General features: G+C 41.5%; 1 protein-coding gene across 1 annotated transcript; it reads left to right on the top strand.

Moving 5' to 3' along the window:
* Positions 1-1,677: 1,677 nt before the first annotated feature.
* Positions 1,678-6,985, top strand: LOC137737618 (probable inorganic phosphate transporter 1-3). The gene is made up of 2 exons (XM_068477153.1): positions 1,678-1,880; positions 5,136-6,985. Exon 2 carries the CDS (start codon positions 5,220-5,222, stop codon positions 6,831-6,833), a length of 1,614 nt encoding a protein of 537 aa, XP_068333254.1. The 5' UTR covers positions 1,678-1,880; positions 5,136-5,219; the 3' UTR covers positions 6,834-6,985.
* The last annotated feature ends 10,822 nt before the right edge of the window (positions 6,986-17,807 follow it).

Genomic DNA, 17,807 nt, shown 5'->3' with positions numbered 1-17,807 from the left:
ATTTATCTCTAATATTTTTAAATATTAAATGCCTGTAAAGGTAATAAAAGTGGAGAAAAGATAATATACTGGACTTAACCTAATAACATGTTGATTTTATGAACCCAAATCTAAATGCCCCCAAAAAAAACTTGACGGTACAACAGAGTTTTATAAAGTTTAAAAAAAAAAAAAAAAGTAACACTTTGTCAGAGATATAAACCTTACCCGTCATAGTAAACAATAAATTGAAATTGAAATACAAAAGATACAAGAAGAAGAGGGTACTTCTCACTTTGCCAAACTCTTGCATTTATAGGAACAGATTACTTGATGTTCAAGTTATGGAGTTTGATAGTATTCTCAAAATATAATCTTGACATACTTGGAATTATCCTTAATATCCTTACAAATCATTCTCCCACCGAAACTCAATTACCACCGAGTCCCGCCTACATCGACTCAAATTAGGATTTTGAACCTAGACTTATTATGTGATCAAGTCATACTTTATCCATAAATTAATCTATTGATCGTCCCCAATCTTTCCAAAAATCCCAACTCTGATCCTCAAATAGTCTTACTTCGACTAAGACTCAGCCACGCCAGAAACCAATCTTGATCTCTAAGCAATTCTACTTCACATAGGATTCGGCCATGCAATACATTACTGAGCCGAGACTCACATCTTTCTTTCTGGTCTGTCAACCAACTAGTCCAAAACCAGGAACGCAGGCTGAAAATCATCTTGATCTTTTAATTTTACCGCTCCAAACATATGGGGTTGATAGTGCAAAATTGTAGCAACCAACCGAGCTGGTCAGGTGATGTGTCTTACCATAGTATGCCGGCACGGTTTAAAATTCACAACAGAAGTCACTTCATGTTGCACTCGTAAAGGCAAACACAAAACTCAAAAATGCAAGTGGAACTCTTGAAGTGTAAAAAGCAATTTAGACGAGAAAAATGATAAAAACTCTTCTTTTTTTTTTTAATTAATTTACTTATTTTCTTTTAGACATCTATGTTTAATTATTTTGTTGTTTTGTAGATGACATTTTACCACAATGATGAAAAATAATTATATCTATGCACCATAATGTGGATTTCATCCCCTCTCCCACCCTCACAACAACTAACAAATTAATGCACCGATGCTATAGTTTGTAAAAAAAAAAATATAATTTTTGTTGTTTTAATTTAATTTATTCTCTGATTGCAGAAATAAAAAATAGTGTACGAAAGGCAAAAAACGATTGATGAACATTTTGCTTGCATCACTGCTACTTTAGCGGCATACAACGTCCTTCGCGTGTTATCCATTTTCTTTCACATGATTGATGAATATTAGACCATGACTTCCAACTTCCAAAATAGCATTAAAAAATATATATATAACATCAAATCCGCGATAGAAAATTAAACTAACAGAGCATAACAATTAAGATGTTGATGATGATGGAATTTATTAATATTATGAATTGGAATTTATTTTTCTGCATCTCTTGATCAAAATTACAACGTGACTGGTGCTCCAATGACTTTTTTGCTTTGACCACAACCATGTTTACTCTATTTTTGTTTCTTCAATGTATCTTAAATAGTCGATCGAGGAAATGCCAAGAAGAAACTGTGAGTTAATCGGAGAGAGAATTTAATCGTTAATAAATTGAAGGAATTTGGAGAGAGAGAGAGAGAGACTATGTTCAAGAGTTGACTTTCGCGCAGGCAAGGTTGAAGTTCAAGGCAGGAATATTCTAATAGATGCTAGAACTGATTCTTGCCGTTGAAGGATCAGTAACCCTTTAAATGTCAGCTACTTTCTTCTTTGACATCCACGCCATCAGCCAACAACACATCCTCATCTCCCTCCTCAAAATGTCAAGTTCAACAAGCAGCAGGTAATTAGTCCCTGCAAACTCAGTTTTTCTTTGAACCTACGAAATATGTGTGTGTGTGTGTGTCTGTAGATAAGAAAAAACTTTCATTTTTTTGGAACTGGTTTTCTTAATTTGGGAACTTGTTGATAGGGCTACTTAAAGTAGGGATAGACTTTACCTTTCTAAAAGGTAAAGGTTGTTACCATGCAAATAGGGTAGCACTTGATCTTCCTTTGGAAGTTGAGGGGTCTACTAACTTTGTGCTGCTGAATTTTATTTCTTTTCTTATCTTACGAACTTTTTTACTTGTTCATGAGTCAAACCTTTTTTCTGCGCACAATTGGGCTCTTCGTTGAAAGTTTGAAACTTTCCCCGTTCTTATATTTCAATTTGTTTTGCGTATTCAAATAAATAATCTAAATTTCAGTTTATGAAGTAGATTCATAATTTTCTATTTCATCATAAACAGTAAGAGTTTCACGCAGAGTACAGGGTCCCACTAACTTCATAAACTTATAGCTAAGATTCATATGTGGAATAGAAAATACGTAGTGTTTTCTGATCTGACTTGTTTAGGTATGTTAGTATTTTTAGGTTAATGTTTAAGTATCTTAGTATTCACATATGAGATAATTTGATATTTCTTTTCTTCAATCAAAGCAACTTGCAAGTCATCCCGATGCAGACCTTTTGTTCCACCTTTCTGTCTTTAATTCCTTCCATAGAAAAGATTTTAGCCCAAATTTTCTGGAGTATTTTAGAAAAACCCAGAAAACTTTCGTTTTTGATTTAAACTACCATATCGCTAGCATAACCTTCCGTTTTCTTGTGATACATAAGAGAAAACTTGATATAAGTCATATTTTTTTTAGTAAATATTAGAATAGTCAACTTTATTAAAATTAGTCCGATGCTTCATTCTCAATCTGTCCCTAAATTTAAAAATGGATAGAAACATAAATTTATTGCTTATTGTCAATTCCATGCTAAGTTCTTCAACTTTTTTTCTTTTTGTCCGTATTATTCTACCTTATATGGAGGAATAATTTATATTGGATGGTGATAACAATATAATTGTTTTGGTATCTTTGGTAAGTAGTAATATTTTCATTTGTATAATTGTTTTGCATCCCTTTTATAGGTAAATGAAAATGTTAATTAAATATTTTTCATAGATATAAAATTGTATTATATATTATTTCAACAACCAAAAAAAGTGTTTTGAGGAGAAAAAAAAAAGTATTTTAGATATTTAATCGTCATAGCTAAATAAATAAATATAATTATGAATAAATAATTGTCATAGCTAAATAAATAAATAAATATAATTATGTCGGTTGGGCAATGGAAGAGATGGTTTTTTTCTTTGGCCAATGGAAGAGATGATTCGAATGACAAATTCAGGATAGCTGCGTGAATAGGGTTTTTTGAGTTTTCGGTGTCCAATTTGGACTTCTGATATCTTTCCAGAACTCATAGCTTTGCCAAGATATAAGATGAATTTTGACATATTAATTACGGTTTGAAGGGTTAAAAAGAGCATTTAAGTTTTTAAAGGATGTTTTTGGTATTTTTGTTTTTTTTTCCTGTTTTATTTGCTTTTGCTTCTAGTTTTTTTCCCAAGACTGTAGAAACATCTTTAGGGTTGTATTTTATTTGTCTATTATTCAATTGAAATTTGAGAGTTTCTCTCAAATCTCTGGAGCTCCAAAGCTACAAAGATGCCCGTTCGTGATCTCGTTATCGTATAATTTCTGCTATGTCAAAACCAAAAGACTCATTTCCTACAAACAAAAAGTTACTATGGGTTAATTGTATTATATATATGTAGTGATACCATCTTGGAACGAGGGATTTTTTTTTACTACATAATTGAGAAGCTAGGGGGAGAGATACTTAAATATAGTTTGCTATATCTTTGGTAATTTGCAGCCATCTATAGGAGACGAGACTTGAGACTTTGGTTTTAAAAGAGAGATGCCACTATTGAGAGCCCTTAACAAGAGGGATCCTCATTTTTCTTGACTGTTGGATTGGCCTTAATGAAATTGCGTGATTGAGATTAAATATCAGGCTACACAATCTCAACCACACAATTTTATTAAAGCCAAATTCAATGGTTAAAAGGTTGTCTTCATTTTTTTTTTTTTTTTTGAAAAATGGAGATCCATCTTATTAAAGAATTCCTTGAGCGACGTTTTCAAACAAAATTTGAAAAACAAAAATATCCCTATAGAGCGACGTTTTAGAACAAATTTACTGTTAGCGTGTGAAAGTCAGTTATCAACCACGGTTAACTCCCAAAATTATTGCTTTAAACACAAGCATGTACATGCGTTAGGCTTTAGCCAAGTCGTTGATCCATCAATTTCATTGATGCAGGCCTGCAGTGAATAAAATTCCCATTAATTTAACTTATGCGGGCCTGTACTGAATAAATGACAAGAATTTGAAAATTCAATATCGTACGCTTCCTTTTGTCTCCACTCCACGGACTATATGATTCAATACTAGAAAAACAAAGGGGCTTTTGAACATTAAATATAAAAAAGATCGAAATAAAAAAAATAAAAAAAAGTGTTAGATTACATATGGATTTTAATTCTTTGAAGTTTCTTTTTATTAAAATTATATTCTATTTTTGTTATTTAATGTGTTTCATTTCATGTCACCACATAAGTGTAGAGAAATGTTTGCATAAGTGTCCTGAAATTATAGTAGCGAATATATTAAATTGATTTGTTTATATTGAAATGTCTGTACTTAAATATTATCGAAATATATTATAATAAATTAGTGTATTTAAATGTTTGTACTGAAATATAATTATAATAAATTACTGTATCTAAATATTTGTACCGAAATATATTTTAATGAATTAGTGCAAACTTAGGAAAAGAAAAGTCCTGAAATTACCAAATAAATAAATAAAATGACATGGTATATAAATGTTGGCATTTAAATAAAATCAAAGGACTCAACTCAATTTTGAATCTTGTACCAGGTATTAATCTAAACTTCATCTTATTAAAGGATTAAAATCCAATTTTCTAAAACAAAAAAGAAGTTTCTTCTCCAATATTTCAAATAGTCATGAGCGAATTTTTCTTTTAACTGATATGCTTCTACAAAGTTTGTGGATTTTAATTTGTGACAATAAAGATGGGATTTATTATTGTTTTTTTATTTATCATATGCTCAATTAAGTAGCACTTGTAGTTTATTTTCTTTCTATTTTCTTGCTTCATTTGATCATTACTCCTTTTTCTTATGCAGATGAACTTAATTTACAGTGAACTAGTGGAGAGGAAGATTAACATTGTTATAAGTTGTGACAATTACTAAGCTTTGTAGCAAGCAATGGCTAGAGAGCAATTGGGAGTGCTTAATGCACTAGATGTGGCCAAGACTCAATTGTACCACTTCACAGCAATTGTGATTGCTGGAATGGGATTTTTCACTGATGCTTACGATCTCTTCTGCATTTCCTTGGTGACCAAGTTACTCGGTCGTATATACTACACCGACCTAACTCACCCAAAACCCGGCACATTGCCTCCCAATGTGGCTGCTGCTGTTAACGGTGTGGCTCTATGTGGCACCTTAGCCGGTCAGCTCTTCTTTGGTTGGCTCGGAGACAAAATGGGTCGAAAAAAGGTCTATGGTATAACCCTTATTCTCATGGTTTTATGCTCCGTTGCGTCAGGCCTTTCGTTTTCGGATCACCCAAAGAGTGTGATCTCCACACTTTGTTTCTTCCGGTTCTGGCTTGGGTTTGGCATTGGTGGTGACTATCCCCTCTCAGCCACAATCATGTCCGAGTATGCCAATAAAAAGACTCGTGGGGCATTTATTGCCGCGGTGTTTGCCATGCAAGGATTTGGGATTTTGACTGGTGGGATTGTGGCTTTGATTGTGTCATCCGCGTTTGATCACGCTTTCAAGGCTCCTGCATACTCTGTGGACAGACGTGCTTCTCTTGCACCACAAGCCGACTTTGTCTGGCGTATCATTCTAATGGTTGGCGCCCTTCCTGCTCTTTTAACTTACTACTGGCGTATGAAAATGCCCGAGACAGCTCGTTACACAGCCCTTGTAGCGAAAAATGCTAAGCAGGCTGCCACAGACATGTCTAAGGTTCTCCAAGTTCAGCTTGAAGCTGAAGATGAGAAACTAGAGAAGATTACTGAAGAGAAGTCCAATAGCTTTGGCTTGTTCACCAAGCAATTCGCAGCTCGCCACGGTCTTCACTTGCTTGGCACCACGTCTACTTGGTTCTTGCTAGACATTGCCTTCTACAGCCAAAATCTGTTCCAGAAAGACATCTTTAGCGCAATTGGGTGGATCCCGAAAGCAGAGAGCATGAATGCAATCCATGAGGTGTACAGAATTGCAAGAGCACAAACCCTAATAGCTATGTGCAGCACTGTCCCTGGATACTGGTTCACTGTTGCATTCATTGATTACATGGGCAGATTTGCAATCCAACTGATGGGATTCTTCTTCATGACTGTGTTCATGTTTGCTTTGGCAATTCCTTACCACCACTGGACCCTAAAGGCCAACAATGTTGGGTTCGTTGTGATTTACTCGTTGACCTTTTTCTTTGCCAATTTCGGACCCAATGCCACCACATTTGTTGTACCCGCTGAGATTTTCCCTGCACGTTTGAGGTCTACATGTCATGGAATATCAGCTGCAGCCGGTAAGGCTGGAGCAATCGTTGGGGCATTTGGGTTTTTGTATGCAGCACAAGACAAGAATCCTGCAAAGACTGATGCAGGCTACCCACCTGGCATTGGTGTGAAGAATTCTCTAATTATGCTTGGTGTGGTCAACTTTTTCGGCATGGTTTTTACACTCTTGGTGCCGGAATCCAAGGGAAAATCACTTGAGGAGTTGACAGGTGAGAATGAAGAAGAAGAAGAGGCCCCAGAGCAGCAGGCAGCTTCTGCTAGAACCGTTCCAGTTTGATGTAATTTTACAATGGGTTTTATTTCATTTGCGAAGCAATAACAAAAATGAAGTTGATATATGTTTGCTTTTGGTTTGTGTAATTGAAGTAGAAGCAACTACAACTTGTTTTGAAATCCTTTTGGTTGTGCATGTAATATACCATTTTTCTTCGTCTTTGTTTTGAAATATATTTCCACCCTTCTTAATTTTAATGGCTATGTATGGCTTGAAAGTCATTGTAATTGTTACTTATGCTTATTGTAGAGGCATTTTCTAAAATTTTGTTAACTTTTGTTATATGATGGACATGGAATAAGAGATATCACGCTTGACTTCTTACTCCTAACTATGAAAGAGACGCCAAAATGAAGGATTTTTCTCTAAAAACTTTGGTGTTATTATCGACAAATATATATAAAAATGTATTGTACTCCTTATACAAGTTCTTTCTGGTAATATAAAAATTATTAAGGGTACAAGTCAGCAATACAATTATAAATATAGTTAGCAAATTTGTTAGTATTTGGTTAGAGTTTCTAGGCTTACTAGTATAAAAACAAAGTGTGTAATCTTCATTCTTTCAATCAATACAAATCATATTGCTCTCTCTAAACTCTCTCCCTCTCTCTCTCTCTCTCTCTCTCTCTCTCTAGATCTCTGTGTTCATCCTTCTGTTCATCATTTCTTCTTGATTTTCTCTTCAATTCCCAAATATTTCAATGTAGTTAACATGGTATCAGAGCCATCAGGCTCACGCCGTGGATTTTGATGGTTCCGTTTTTTCTTTTTTTTTATTAGATTTCATCTTCTAGTTTTAGTTTCTCTTCAGATTTTCTTCAGAAATTCCGTCAAGTTCTTCTGTGCTTCCGCAATCATCCTGTAACTTCTAGGTTGATTTTCAATTCTTGAATTCGGGAATTTTTCAGTGTTTCATCAAGTTTTTCATATTTTAGTCGATCGAGTTTTGAGAAAGAAAATTTTCTAGGAAAATGTTGAATTCCGGGAAAGGAAAAGCATCAGCTTCTGGGCAAGTGTCCGATTCCGTTGAAGGAAAGTATGATCGTTATGTTCCTGAGTTGATTGATAACACTCAAGTTCAATAGGCAAAGCTTTAAAGATATGGCGATTGGGGATCCTTCTTTGCTCGCTTCCTCTAACGAGAACTTTGTGCTTCCTCTTGTCACCGCCTTAATAGAACTCGATTCGCAGTCGAGTGAAAGCGCCGCTGAGAATGTGGAGCCGGGGAAAAGAAAGATCTATAAGAAGGGTTCGCTTAAGAAACAAAATCTACTGCTCACCTGGGATTCAATTTCCTTCATTCTTCTCTCTTATCCCCGAATCGGATTCCGCAACCGTGAAACCGCAACTGAATCTGTGTTGGTTGGCACCGCGTGGAAAAAAAGAGATCGAGGCAGGGGTTGTCGGTGGAGAGATATATGGCAAGTTGTTCTCCGTCAGGCCTATCGGGGGGCTTCTTTTCATCGATATGTTGTTGAAACTCGAGACCATCAGGTCGACGAAGGGTTCGCCCGCTGCGGGTTTGCTGGACTCTGGAAGGCCGAGAAAAGTTGGAAGAGCCATGGCTGCGAACTCTATGAAAAATCATCGATCGACCGAGTCACTGAGACTTTTGTGTGGTCCAAGTGTTTGCCGAAATGCCTAGCTCAAAATTTTCATGTGAAGGTTAAGTTTTTCAGCCACTTCTTCTGAATTTCTTACTATGATTCTTTTAGTATTATGTGAATCAATTAGTTTGTTGTTGTGGGTATGAAGTCATTCAGTTGATATGTTGAGTATTAAAGAGCTCAAAGTCTTCTTTCTTGTGAATCTTTTCTTGGTTCTTCTAATTGTTTGTGACATTTGTGTTCAAGATTGTTCATTGTGTCAAGATCAGTGTTTATGATGGCCTCCATTTGATTTGTTGAGTTTTTCATAATCATATATTGTGCAATCTGTATAATGTCCAATTCTTGTCTCTCTGCTTCACTGATATTTTGCAACTCTTGATATATTTGCAGAAATGAGTGTGAATTCTTGCATTCTAGCATGTACAAGTTTATGGTTGTTTAGATTATGGTTTGTGCCAAAATGAGAAGTGTAATGTCTGAGAAGATTGTTCAAGTGCTTATTGAGGAGTTTGTGCAGTATATTTCCTTATCACAGCCTATAATGTCGAGTCTAACCAGCTCAGTTGTTAGCATGTATCTACTTTAAGTCCGGTTATACGATGAAGTGTTTGAAGAAGTTGTTAACGATAAATCCCACAAAGGGTAATTCCGTGATGTGAATAGGTAAAACCCACGAATGGTAGAATAAGTTGTTAACAGTAAATCCCACGAAGGGTAATCCTACATAGATGTTGATTTTATGTTGTTGAAATTGTGAAGGCCGATGTCATTGTTCAAAGAAGTTGTTTTTTGGTAAAATCCACAACGGGCGATCCCGTGGTGCTATAGTTAAGGCCGATGCCACACTATAGTTTGTTAATTTTCTGTTTTTTGTCAATATTAAAGGCCGAAGCCAAGTTGAATGAGATTGTTGACGGTAAATCCCACGAAGGGTAATTCCGCAAGAAATTGTGACAACCGACATGAGGGTGTGTTACAACTTTATAAGAGGTTGTTCTTTGATTGAAGCTCCTGCGAGAGGCAGAAGAATATTGGATTTTTTGGATAGGAAGATTGTATATGTGTTGACCTTAAAAATTACAAAGCCTACGCGGTGCGCAGGCCGAATAACTAATAGGCTAACTAAGTCCTTCGGTTGAATGCGGGGCGTGCCAACTCGTCGGCCGAGGAGTAAAATTTGTTGATGTTGCGTTGAGCGCGTTGCTCACTTCTTTATCTTGCGACTGCGACCGAGAAAGGAACACTTTCAGTCTTTGGGTTCTAGAGCCTGAAGACGAGGCTGCTAGTTCTGCGAAGTTCACAAGTCGTCGGTGTCTGATTCGGTCACCGTGATTATATTCGTAAGAGTACAAGCACGTCGAATCGACACCAGACTATATGGACATAAATATTCAAAGGTGATGTATGTCTTGATGGTGAACGTGGTTCAACCGTCAGAATGCCGAACTCTAAAACTCACTTGTGAATATCCAATCATAAAATCACTCGGCGTCCGATACGCTGAATGCCGTAACTCGTAACACCTTACTTGGCCGAGATGGCTGATAAGATGACCCCTGCCAATAAGGATTCGAAAACCCTTGTCGGCCGAGACTTGGATAGATAACCAGTCGGCCTCGACGCAGTGCTGTTTATCCAAACTGAAGGTGCTCCTCGGTCGGCTGATTCTACGGCAACAGTGCTGCTTACCCAAACTAAAGGTGTTCGTCGGTTGCCTCCACAGTGCTGTTTATCCAAACTGAAGGTATGTTGACGGAAAAAGAAAGGGAAAAATCTCAAGGTATTTGAGAGGTTTTGCGCAGAGCAATTGTATGTTGAATTGAAGGTCCTTCTTTGTTGCATGATTTCTTGTATTTATAACACCCACTCCTTGAGACCGAATTAAACCCCTATCTGGATTAGGAGTCCTTGCCTCGTTCCAACTTTACTTCGAACAACCCTACTCCCATTAGGACTTTGAACTCACCCCCCTTCGAGGCTTTATTCATCGCTGGCCGAGAATCCTAGTTGCACTAGGACTTCCTCGACCCTCTTTGTTTATCTGGACTACTCCTTCTTATGATAGGACTCGACCAACCCTGCTAAATGGCCCGGAATCAATCAGGCAGCCAATAGTATTTGACACAGCTTTGGGCCGAGCACAACCCTATACTCGGCCCAACAATATTATTTCGGGCCCAAACATTGCCCCCTCTCTTCTGAGGTCACCGACTGTCAACCTTTGGTCGGATTTCGACCTTGAAGAAGCGGAACCATCTTTTGCTCTTTAGACTTCACTGTTCTTGATAACCATTACTATGCACATTTATGGGATATGATTGCACTATCCTCGTTACTCCCGACGTACAGCCACATGTCGACTCTCTGCCAATCCTAACAACTTTCAATCATGGCCCTCGAAAACGTGTACCCACCAAAGCGTCTCTTCCTCATTAATGCATTAAAACCGCCGCCGCACGCAATCGTGCATCCCGGATCCTTGAAAACCTTGATCCTATCCTTGCAGGTTCCCAAAATATCCGAAATGATTGGGGCCATTTCCCGGTTAAATTTCCCTCCAATTCAAACTCTAGTGCTTTCGAATACCAAACGTTTGATCTTCCTTTTGAAACGCCTATAAATACCCAAATTTCTATCATTTGTATCCCACGCTTTCAGAGATTTTGAAATCTTCCTTTCGTCATTCCTGCTTGCTCAAACTACGCACCCTCAAGCTCATCTTTTCGAAATCCCTTTTTTAACCTATGCACTACTTTATTCCTTACCAATGGCCTCCTTCATCTCCAAGCTTTCCGACGAGTGCAATAAATGCAAGGACTTCATCGACCGGAGTGTCATCAAAATGCTACGCTTCGAAAATGACCAGGTCAAACAAATGTTTGGTCGAGAATATGCCGGTGGCTCAGGCCCTGGCTAGCGGCCACTCCTTGGCGCTCAGCCCAGTCATCCTTGCCAATCTCTTCCGTTGTTTGGCCTAGACGACCATTAACAAAATCAACCCGCACCAGAACGGACCTTCTAGGTATTCCAACTTTGGCTGCAGGTTTACTTCTCCACACTTCAGCTCGAAGTCCCCGCTTTCCAGCGTACCGCAGCGCTTGGTCTCCAACTGGCTTCTCGACTAGCGTCTTCTCACCGGGCTGACAAACTCCTCAAACACTTCTTCGGCCTAAACGTCCTCTTTGACGATGAGTTCCTGGTGTGCCGGCGTCAGGAATACCCCGCCTCGATCAGGCTTCCGACGGCAGCGTGGGCCAAGACCGAAGATGCTGATCTTCGCCAGCATTGGGGGTCATTCGTATTGACCTGCGACCTTCCCTTGGTTGCGATGCCTGCCGAGCTAGTAAGGAGGTCTATCATCCCCATTTCGTCGCCCGGCAGCTCGGCTACCTCCAAGGTTGCCCCGTACCCCTGCTCGCTTCTCGCTCCCTCTTAAGTCGATGACGCATTTCAGGACAAGTGTAAAAAATTTCAGCTTCGACCGACCGTTCCTGAATCTCTGGGTACCGACACCTTTGGGGATTGATGGGACGAGTACACCCGTGACTTCTTCGGCGTCTCGGCCGAAGACGTAGTGAGCAGAATCTTCGGCGACCGACCCAGACAAGCTTTTGCGGCCCAATCCAAGGAAACAACCCAAGGTACATTGTCCTTTCGTCTGTTGTACTTCAATTACTTGCCCCCTGTTACTGATTATTTCGTTATCTTAGGTGGTCGTGTGTTGAGAAGGGCGGAGGTGGTCGCCGCGGCAGCGGCCAAGAAACAATTGGTCCCACGAAGAAGACCATTATTACCGGGCGAACGCCGTCGACCAAGTGCCCCCACCGAGACGCCGAGACGGGGGATGACGCTCCTCGCCCTTCCAAACGCGTCAAGAAGTTGGCGAAGAAAGGGGATCGAGAGATTCATGTTGTTCCCAGCGATACCACAGGAGCGACTGCTCCTGCCGTTTCTCCTTCCATCCCGGCTGCCCCGGCTTCGACGGACCCTTTTCCTCCGGCCGTCCCCAAGACTGGGGTTATAGCCGATCCGGCCGCTGTACCAGCTGCAGCCTCAGAGCCGGCCATTGCGCCTACCTTGAGGGTAACGGCTGCGCCCGTCGAGGCATCCCCCGTCCAGCGACCGACGGTCATTCTGGAAGAGGTATGATTCCACTGCTAACCTTTGTTTATTCAATTTTCTAGTTGTAATAAAAGTTTCCTCAGGACGATGAGACCGAGAGTAACGAGATCCCGCTGGAGCATCGCCCTCGACCAGCCAATTCTCCCCCTACCAATCCTTCCCCTCAGGCCAAGGCAGCCGTCCAACGGGCTCCTCCTCTGGCCGATCGTGGGAAGAGACCCCTGGCCGAGCCTGAAGCGATGGCCGAGACACCGCTTCATCTGCAGGATGAAGACCTCAACATTCCTCCACAAGAAATGTCCTCGGCCTTTGTAAGTCTTACTTTTTTTTTTTGTTGATTTTATCATGACGCACCTGTACTTAAAAGAAATATTAAATGTCAGGTGCCCGAATGTTCATTTCACCGACAATTTTATGCGTCGACATGCGTTGTCTATATTTCCTGGCCACCATCGTGGCCATCAAATGTAGATAACTTCCATTGGCCGCGTGAATTGAGAAGCTGTCTTAGGCACTGGGCTCGACCATTAAGTTCTCTAGGTTTGAGCAATGAACCAGAAGGCATGGCCGAGGTCTCCTCCTGGCAGGTCTAAAAACACTCCCTTTGTCATGCACTCCATCTAAAGACACATTCCCTTTGTTATGCATTTCCCATCTTTCCTTTTACTGACGTTTTATTTTCCTGTACAGCCTTCATAGGAGGTCGAGCTCGACGCCTTGATTGTGACGACCTCGGGGGCGGCAGGCTCTTCTACGCCTGCAACAAGAACTTTCGCATCCACGGCCAAACCAAATGCCCTCACCAAGCTGTAGGAATTGATGTCTCTATCGGTGTCGCAAATCCTTGAGCGCCAAGGCCTCGACTCGGTAGGAGCATATTTGAACGATCTTGCGGTTGATGGTCAATTAAGCACCGAAACCATCACTCGAGCTTCTTCCGCTCTGGAACGCACTCGGGAGTATTTCAACGTTTTCGAGAGAGCTCTCCGGGCCGAAGATGACCTGAAAGCCGCGATGGTCGCTCAAGAAGCTTTGCGTCCACGGGTCGATATGCTGAAAGCGATAAAAGATGCGCTGGGCGACCTTGACTGTCAAATTTTGGAACTTCAGAATCGTAGGTCGACAGTTGCTTCTAAGCTGGCGAGAGACTTCGAGTCGGGCGGTAAGTCCTGCCTGACTGAATATGCAGCTAGTGTGCGGCATGTTGAGCAGCTGAAGATGGATAAGAGGAATCGGTAGGCCGAGGTTACCATGGGCGAAATGAGGTGGTTAGAATTAAAGGTTGTTCTCGAAACTCTCATTCCCTCCTCACCTTAAGGGTGTTTTAGCAGTAAATAGGTCGATCATATGTACTTGTATGCTCATTTTTATGGGCTTGTTAATGGAACAGTCTATTCTTGCATTTCCCATGTGACCGGGTAGTACTTTTTTAAAAATTTTCCATTAATCGGTAATTTGTAAATTAAACCAGTCCGATCTCTGAGATGATATGCCCCCTTGCCGAGAACTTTGTGAACGATGAACGGTCCTTCCCATTTCGGCGACCATTTGCCGAACCTGGAGTCTTTAATCCCGACAGGCAACACCGTTTGCCAAACCAACTCTCCTTCGCCGAACGTTTTTTGTCTAACGCGTTGATTATAAGCTCGCTCGACGATTTTCTTCTGTGCTATTAATAAGTTACTCGCGTCGATCCAACTTTCTTCTAATTCTTGTCGCATGGCTTGACAATATTCGGCACTAAACAAACTACTCTGCTCGATCACTCGTAATGAGTTTATACTTAGCTCGACTGGCAACATAGCGTCGTGTCTGTAAGTTAACGCGTAAGGGGTTGTTCTGGTGGCCGATCGGGGTGAAGTCCTGTATACCCATAATGCTTCGTTTAACTTTAAATGCCACATCCCAGGCCTCTCTCTTACCGTTTTCTCGAGAATGCCGATTAATACTTTATTACTTGCTTCGGCTTGCCTGTTTGCCTGTGGGTAGTACGGCGTAAACTGCTCAAGTCGGATATTCAGGCTTGCCGTGTATTCCCTAAACCTATCGGCCGTGAAGATTGTGCCATTGTCGATTATGATCGTTTATGGCACACCAAATCTGGTCACAATATTTTCCTCTACGAAATTGCAAACTTCCTTGGCTGTTAATTTGGCGTATGACTTTGCCTTGACCCACTTAGTGAAGTAGTTGGTTGCTACTATTATCCACGCATGTTTTGTCGCCCCCGACGATGGCGTGATTTTGCCAATTACGTCAATTGCCCATCCCCTGAACGACCATGGTTTAGTAACCGAGTGGAGTAATTCGGTCGGGGCTCTCTGCACGGGTCCATGAATCTGGCACGGTATGCATCTCCGTGCATATTCAATGCAATCTTTTAATATACTTAGCCAAAAGTAACCGTGTCGTCGAAGCAACCAGCGCATTTTTCATCCTGATTGGTGAGCCCCACAAATTCCTTCATGTACCTCGGCCATCGCTTGGGCAGCTTCTTGTGGGCCAAGGCACAATAGTAGTAACCCGTCCTCGCCCTTTCGGTATAATTCATTTTGGTATGACACGTAATTCGTGGCGAGGACCTTCGTTCTCCGGTCGTGTTTCCCATCGGGGTTATCGAGGTATCGTAACATCATTTTTCTCCAATCGTCTGGTTATACCTCGACGACACATACTTGTACGGGGTTTCCCCGTTCTAGTAACGATGGTAGCGACATCACCCTTGTGCGTATTACGTGATTGCACTGGAGAGTTTGCTGATTGACCAAGGCTGGGTATGATCACAGAACTGTGGGTGTTACCCGGCTTAGCTTACCCCCCGTGAGTTGTGCTCCGGAGGCGATTTGGGGGAGTTCGCTGCGTCCGTGTTCTGAATACGCGAAATATGCTCAAATGTGATCCGTTCAAACGACTCGGCCAAATAGGTGGCGACCATATGATAGGGCGCCAAAGTACAACTCATGCAACGGAACACGTCGTTGAGTTGGTTAATCACAAGTTCAGAATCACCGAGGACGAGAACGCGGGATGCTCGTAAATCATGTAAAACGTAGAGGCCGATGATAAGAGCTTCATACTCGGCCTGATTATTTGTGCAGCTGAAATCCAACTTGAGAGAAAAATACCAGCGGTATTGTCAGGGTGACTGAATGGCAATACCAACACCAGTCGAGGTCGAAGTACTGGAACCATCGAAATGCATAGTCCAATGGTTATCGCGTGTTGTGACTAAGCCAATTTCGACGTCGCTACCCCCAAAACCATAAGGAGAAGGGTGTTGGGCCAAAAAATTGGCAAGAGCTTGGCCTTTGACAGCCTTTTGGGGGATGTACTGAAGACTGAACTCGGATTACGCAAGCGTCCATTTCCCAATTCGGCCTTTGACGATAGGCCGAGTGAGCATGTAACGAACCACATTTGTTTGGGCAATGACTTGCGTAACATATGGGAGCATGTAGTGCTGAAGTTTTGATGCGGCGAAAAACAAAGCTAAGCACAGTTTTTCGATGGGTGAATAATTGAGCTCCGGCGAATTCAGATTACGGCTGAGATAAAAGATAGCTTGTTCACGCCTCACATTGTTATCTTGCGTGAGGAGACAACCAATGGATTCAGCTACTGCTGAAATGTACAGTTTAAGAGGTTTGCTGGGACGAGGTGCAAGTAGTACGGGTGGTGTGGAAAGGGACACCTTGATTCCCGTAAATGCCGTTTGATGTTCTTCGCGCCATTCAAACTTGTCGGAATCCTTAGGTTTGAGGAGCGTAGAGAAAGCCTTTATCTTGCCAGCCAAATTGGCGATGAAACGGCGGAGAAAATTTATCTTCCCGAGCAATGACTGGACCTGCTTCTTTGTTGTCGGGGGTGGAGCGCTAATGATTGCGCGAGCTTTATTTTCGTCGACTTCAATGCTGCGATGGTGCACCAAAAACCCCAAGAAATTACCGATCGATACACCAAAAGCACACCTGGCCGGGTTTATTTTGAGATTATTCTTGCGCATGCGAAGGAATGCTTGCCGCAGATCATCCAGGTGCATTTGGCGGCGTTTTGATTTTACCACCACATCATCGATATAAACTTCTACGATTGTACCGATTAAGTCGTGGAATATCGTATTCATGGCTCGTTGGTATATGGCGCCGGCGTTCTTGAGGTCGAATGGCATGACTACCTATTCGTACGTACCGAGTGCCCTTGGGCAGCGGAAGGCAGTCTTGTGGACGTCGACTTCAGCGATAAAGATCTGGTTGTAACCGGCATGGCCGTCCATGAAAGATAGCAATTCATGATTGGCTGCAGCATCAATTAGCAAGTCTGAGATTGGCATTGTGTATTCATCCTTGGGAGTGGCCAGATTTAGATTTCGAAAATCGATGCAAATGCGGAGGGCTCCACTTTTCTTTAACATTGGGACGATATTGGCCAACCATTCGACGTACCGAACGGTCCTAATAAACCCGGCTTTTAGAAGCCGAACTAATTCGTCCTTGATGCCAAGTTGTACTTCGGTCGAGAACCGGCGTGGGGGTTGTCGAAAAGGCTTACACTCGTCCTTGATGCGTAACTCATGTTCTACAAGGTTTCGGTTAAAGCTTGGCATCTCATGATACTTCCATGCGAAACAATCTCTAAACTCATGAACCAATTTACAAAGCTCGACCTTCATAGAAGGTGGTAGTAACGCGCTGATAAACAATGGTCGAGGATCATTGGCTGTGCCAACATTGATTTCTTCCAATGGGTCCTTAACCTGGGGCCGTTTGTCTTCGAGTTCGGCCGGTGCGGCCTGAACTTTGTCAAAAGATAGAACAGGGCCGTTATCTGCTTCGGCCAAAAATTTGATTAAGTTTATGCCGGAATGGGGCTGCTTGGCAATGGCGTACCAATGGGCCAGCAGACATTCCATTGTCGACGAAACCGCGGCCTGACACCTTTCTTGTTTGGTGGTGTCAATCATTGGCATCGGTAATTAAATCTGCCAAGCCGAGTCTCGCCGAATCCTGTTGGACAGTCTCGGCACCTGCCTCGATAGCTTTTTGTACCAAAATTCTCGTCGGCCGTCCATCCTCGTTAAAACCCTGGAGGGTGATATAGCCAACGTGATCGTCATAATAGCGAGCCTGAATCATGTTGGTTTCAAATGGCTGATTATCAGTTGGGTGTACTACGACCGATTTGTCGTCCCAAAAGATGAGAACTTGGTATAATGATGAAGGAATGCAACTAGTTTGGTGGATCC

This window comes from Pyrus communis, chromosome 6 (genome assembly GCF_963583255.1).
Source record: "Pyrus communis chromosome 6, drPyrComm1.1, whole genome shotgun sequence".
NCBI lineage: Eukaryota > Viridiplantae > Streptophyta > Magnoliopsida > Rosales > Rosaceae > Pyrus > Pyrus communis.
The sequence above is the reverse complement of the archived record's forward strand: the minus strand, read 5'-3'. Positions and strand labels throughout refer to the sequence as shown.